At 44.2% G+C, this 6,000-nt stretch overlaps 1 protein-coding gene across 1 annotated transcript in view; it reads right to left on the minus strand.

The window, feature by feature from the left end:
• The window catches only part of lyst (lysosomal trafficking regulator), a 76,307-nt gene extending 70,508 nt beyond the window's left edge, over window positions 1-5,799 (minus strand). The window contains exons 1-2 of the mRNA XM_036546317.1: window positions 5,755-5,799; window positions 4,776-5,028 (exon numbers count right to left, since the gene is read on the minus strand). Of these exons, the coding sequence (XP_036402210.1) occupies window positions 4,776-4,856 (81 nt within the window). The 5' untranslated portion in view covers window positions 4,857-5,028; window positions 5,755-5,799. The remainder of the gene's footprint in view (window positions 1-4,775; window positions 5,029-5,754) is intronic.
• Window positions 5,800-6,000: the final 201 nt, after the last annotated feature.

The following is a 6,000-nucleotide window of genomic DNA, read 5'->3' on the forward strand; positions in this document are numbered from 1 at the left end:
AGGTTTCTATTTTCAAAGTCAGCTTCTGTTTAAATTAAATCTGAAATGCACACCATCATACTAAGCTACTCTACACTCAGGTCCCCAGCCTACCCCCCTACACCTTGGTTTCAGCAAGCCTTAGCAAGGGTAGCTGACATTCGAAAAGGTGGTGCCAAGCACACAGGCCAAACTGTGCGGCTGCCCTCTCTGCGTCCCTGGAAGTGCAATCTCATTAACACAGGCACGGATGGGTGAAGAGCCTGCTAATTAGAGACGTGTCTAAAGTCTTCAGAAACAAGGCATCCCTGCTGGCAGCATGAATTCTGAAAACAAAAACAGGCAGTGACAAAATAAGGAAGCAGAGAGGGAGGTCAAGGAGGTGAGAGAAGAAATATAATTCAAGTATAAGAGTCAGTGGTGCAGGACCGTTTGATTCAGTAGTGCAGCTTCAAAACTTGACAGGAGAGAAAAAAATACATTAAAGTGGCCTCTGTGTAAAATAGTGACAGATTGTATTCAGTTGATAACTTACTATATTTCCCTCAACAGAGGGAAGGCGACTGCAAGCACAGAAGCTGCTTGACAAAGCACACTCACTGCCCCAGTCCTTCAGCTCTGGCTCACTTCCTCCTCATGAAGAGTCAGGTTTCATTAGTATGCTGGCCCAAAAGGAAAAGTGTGTACGTGATGCATGTTTAAAATGATGGAGGGGGCTGAAGAAAGCTACATAAAACTGACCACAGCAACAGACGCGGTCACACTGCTGCATGGCGACCCGTCATCTCCACAGCACTGAATGCTGTCTTCATTGGTAATCCACTTATTATCCACTAATTGCGGCTGTAAGGGTTTCTTTAAAATAAAGTTTCCTTTTGAGGCACTACCACACACCATCCAATCAATAAGATGAGCTGGTGGGAAATCACACAGCGCGTCTGCCATGGATTGAGGATTTTGGACCCGCTGTTTTCATGAGCTGTCCTTGGTCACGCAGCAATGTGCCTGCCTTCTACAGTCCCTGCATTGGGATCACACAGCGCAGCAGGAGGCTTACACAGGGGCGACAAAAGGCTAGCACTATGGGACACTAATCCTCAACAACATCTACAGAAATTATTTCAACAGTCAGTTCCACTCACTGCTGGCTTGCAGCGAGAACTCTTCTTTGCCAAAACATTTTAGGAAAATTACGACTTACACACTGGTTACACGCTGATCATGGGATGATGGGTCACCAGCTTTGTTTGACTCACTCGTCTAGACTCCTGGAGTCTCACAACAAGTATTGTGACACTGAAAATCCGGGTACACAGAACCTTCTAACTTGGTCAGCTGACAGCTATGAAGGCAATACTTGTTTTTAGTCACCGTAATCAGGCTTTAATCGGCTTGCGTTGGGCTATAGGACGTGCTAGTGTAGCATTGTGGAATTCTCTCATCTCAATAAACAGATATGGCAGTTTTCTGAACACAGTGCGCTACCAGAGAGGGGAGACACAAAGAGCTTTTGCCTTGGAGACTGATTTTACTGTTTCAGCAGGTTCTGTTCCATGTCTGGAAGTCTGGACTGTCCATTCTTGAGGTGGGACAAGGATTTGCATCAATGTGGGGTGAGAACGTGCAAAAACGGCACTCCGCACAGACACGGGCTTCCTCTTGCACCCAGATGCACTCCCCCAACACCACTGTGGATATGGAGCCTGTCAGATCAGCGCTCTGCAGCCTCTCTCACACCTTTATGCAAATCTCAGAGCCAAGCCTCAAGATGCAAGTAAAGCTGCCCCCTTAAGGACTGCATAAGCATGGTCTAGGTCAGTGTTTCTCAGTCCTACTCCTGGAGGCCCCCTGTCCTGCATATCTTCTATCTATCTTTGCTCCAAACACACCTGATTGAAATGATTAACATGCTCTTGATTAAATCAGGTGTGCTCAGCTAATCAAAAGTTCCACTGATGAGTTCAGTCAGGTAGGTAGAGCAGGGAAAGATGGGAAAACGTGTAGAGCAGGGGGGCCCCAGGACCAGGATTGAGAATCAGTGGTCTAGGTTACTCTTTACAATGACCCCCCTTACAGATCCAGTGCTATAATATTATCTATAATCCTACAGGCTTTAGGCCATCATGCCCACTCAATCAAATCACTATATCCTACCAGATGCCCTCACCCACAGCAAACAAATGCACTTGTTTGGGTGAACCTACAGTACAGCTATTGAAAACTGATCATGCAATTCCTAAATGACACAAATACACAACCTACAGTACAGTGACAAGGACGATGCAATCAAGTAGAGGATCCTAGAGAGAGAGAGCAAACACACCTCTCATCCGCTCTGTGTACAGACTGGTCTAAACAGGAAGATAAAACCACTCCAGCTGGCCAGACTGTTTCACCCTTTGTTGCTTACAACCCTTAATCGACTTTACACAAAACTAACCACTTCTCACACTGACCCATATTAATTAAAACAAGATTAAGCCAACTAGTCTACAGGGACTGGTAATGCCACATTCTCTTTGAGAGCCTAAGATACTGTGCTGTTTGCTCATTAAGTTACTTTCATTGGAAATGTCCTTTCTAATCCATTAAGAGCAATTAGGCCACATATAATTGATCATTCAAATGAAGGATTACTCCAACTGTTTCCAAATTAAATACCTTTAGAATCCCAAATTGCTTTTTTATTCATGTATGAGGCCACGTATCGAGTGGCCACAACCTGAAGAAAACAAGTTCAGAACCCTAGCAGCTTTCTGCATTTTATAATTTATTACCCCTTTCTCTTATCGTAAAATTACAGCTAAAAACTGGTGTTTTCAGTAATAGACAGCAATTTTACCACATACATCCTAAAATACAATTAAAGTCATGTAAAGGACTATTAAACTCATTTTTAAGCTTATTGAAAGATAAACATGCATATATTTTTTCCGTACATACAATAATTAACATGTTTGTGATTGCTACAAGCAAGAAATACTGATGCATCCTAACAAATGGAGGGAAATGCAATTCTCTGATTTGTGAGAAAATAAACTAGGCCAAACTCCAGATAAATCTGACTGTAATAAATCTGATTTTAATAAATCTGAGCAATCCCCCCCCAATTGAAACTCTTTAGCTCAGGTCACCTCACTAATGGGTACAATGGCTGGCTGACCTCCTATCCAGGATTTGAACCGGAAGGCTCCAGGTCATTAAATACTATGCCAAACTGCCACCCTCATTTGATTAATGGCTTCTGCAATAACCTGGAAATGTCTACGCCACCCCCTCGGCTGCAGTGTTTACACAGGCAGTGCCAGTCAGGAGTGGTGAACGGACATACAGCGTCATCACTCCTTGTGCACAATGACAACCCCACCCAGTCCTCCGAGCCCTCTGAGTACCAGCCCCCATCAGAGCCAATAAAATACAATCCTCTGTCCTGGCCTGCCAAGACAAGGGGCATCCCCGGGACAAACTACTGCCCAGACCACAAATGGACAAGTTCCACCACAGAGAAAATGACATCTAAACAAAACCCTGCACAGCTGACGTGGCACCAGACTCTCTGTGCCCTGAACGCGTGTGCTGCCCTACTGAGAGCTCTTGTCTGTGGTTCTTCATTTTATTCTTTTTTGGTCCATCTCTCAGTCAGTTCTGCTTTCTGGTTAGAAAGAGAAAACAACATGTGCTGTTGCATTAGGATTCATGAGCGTGTGCTGCGGCAGGACAGCACTGCGAGCTGATTTGGGGGATGCAACATAGTGTCTGTGAGCGCTGCATATAACTGGGCAGAGGCTGGCACAGGAAATGCTTCATGGGTTCCCACAAATGACAGCTTTGCTCGAAAGACCGCTTGGGAAGAGACAGGAAACAGCCCTATTTATATGCCTCATATTAGCGTGACCCCCCTCAAGGCTAGAAGGGTTGTCCTCTGGAAAGGAGGAAAATCTCACAAGATAGGCATAGAAATAGAGAGAGAGACTGCAACAGTGTATATTTTAGGGAACGGTGGGAAAAATGATGGCCTTTTCCTTTGGCCTCTGTGGTCAAATCTTCCACTATTATCCAGCTATGTTGAATCATACATTCAAGATTATTATGGGATGTGTGAGTTTTCATATTTCACATTGGTGGGGGTGCTGAAGAGGAAGAGAGGAAGGCTGGAATTGATCGAACCTTTGCTTTGTTGTCTGTCACTTCAGAAAGAGACACAGCTTACATCCTGATTCCAGTAATAGGGTAATACAAATAATATACGTCGTGCTAACCTTTCAAGGAACCAACAAAACCAGCATATTGATAACGTGTTGTAACTATGCCTACCGTCCAGTACAGAGACGTAATGACGGAAAGGGGAAGAGTTGACTGGCAATATTCATGGTAAATATGAGGGCGCATGGCTGCTCTTTACTAAAGTTGTGTTTTGTGTGGAAAATACCGAGTGTCAAACGCTTGATTCCAGTATAGAATTCTGTAGAATATCAGGTAAGACAATTCCAGAAAGGTCAACAAATGTCCGTCTTTTCCTGACTGTGCTCGCCAGTGACCAAGGGTTGAGGAAAGCTGTGTTTAAAATGCACCGAGTTAATATTCTTCTTTGTGATTGAAAATTGACAGATCTTTCATTTCATCTAATCTTGTCAAAGACTGGCGAGCTGACATATTGCAGTGTCTTCAAGAGCTCTGACACGCATTGCTACTTGTAAGGAAGCACTCGGGCACAACTTGGAAAAAGTTAGTATTGTGATAGCTTCTTAATTAACTAGCTACAGTAACGGCGTTACGTCCCCTTGTGTATCACTTACCTGTGGCTCGGCTCCGTGCATCCTGCAGTCTATGAATTTTTCCCACACTTGGGACAGATTAGCCAGGTGCCGGCTGGTCATTTCGGGCTAAACTCCAGGTACCAGAGAGTCTCGGTGTAATAAAACAGCCCTCCTCAACGAAAATTACTTATGCAGTCGAAGTCCTCCAACACTCCGACATACGCATGACGCGAAGCGCAGCGGCATTTTCGTGGCAATTCAAGAGTCCACTCCTTCCAATCGAATGCTGGTCCTTCGGGGATTAAAAACACACATTAAAAAGCATGTGAATTGCTAGTTAGAAAGCTGGTTTTCTATTTCTGATTGAAATAACTTCTACGGGTCTGTAATTTCCTAGTCTAGTTTTGAAAACAGTGTTTGGGTATATCATTTTTCTTCCTGTAATTTAAAAAAAAAAAACACAAGACGATGACGAATTTGCATTCAGTTCGCAATAGCCAGCTGCTTGGCTAGAGCCAGCTAAAATACTGCAGAGCTTTTTTCTGTGCTTCTTAGCAAACTAGTCAATTCCTCACACTGCTGCAGTTAGCTATCTAACTTAGTATTCAAGCTACTTAACTGACCAACTCTTCACTAGCTAGCTAGGTAGCTAGCAACTTCAACTTGCGTCTTGCCATGGAAGCCAATCTAACTCACCAGCTTGCTCGGGCGGTAAATGACAGTTTACGGGCTAGCCGGTTATCACACCTCGCTAATATGGTAAACAATACTAATACAAGTAAAGTCCGCCGATTGCAACCAATGTCAGAAACCCTCCTGTCACTGCTGGATCTCGCTCTAGTTCAGGATACCATTCAATGTCCCGCACTATAAAGCTTCAACTACATTAGCCGGGCAATCTCGCTAGCTAGGGATAACAGAAGCTGTGCAAACACAGTCGCTAGAAATCTACCGCCGTTCACCCTTTTCGTAATCTTTGGCTAATTTCTTGCTCGTACGCGTCGTTCAGTTAACATACCTGCTCTTATTCTTTCCCAGCTGTTTGTACCTGTGAGCAGCCCCAATTTGTGAAATTGACAACACAAAAAACACAAACTGCAGGAAGTAACGCCCACAGGACGATCTCGGTGATTCTTATTGGATTAACCGAGGCTAACCCCCAATCAATCAAAATATTTATTTCAAGCCAGTGTCTTCATCACCAATCACTCACGCTACGTCGAACAGGGTCCCCCGTATGGGCGGAGTTTTCTTTTTAAAGCGA

The sequence above is a fragment of the Megalops cyprinoides genome, chromosome 15 (assembly GCF_013368585.1).
Source record: "Megalops cyprinoides isolate fMegCyp1 chromosome 15, fMegCyp1.pri, whole genome shotgun sequence".
Classification (NCBI taxonomy): domain Eukaryota; kingdom Metazoa; phylum Chordata; class Actinopteri; order Elopiformes; family Megalopidae; genus Megalops; species Megalops cyprinoides.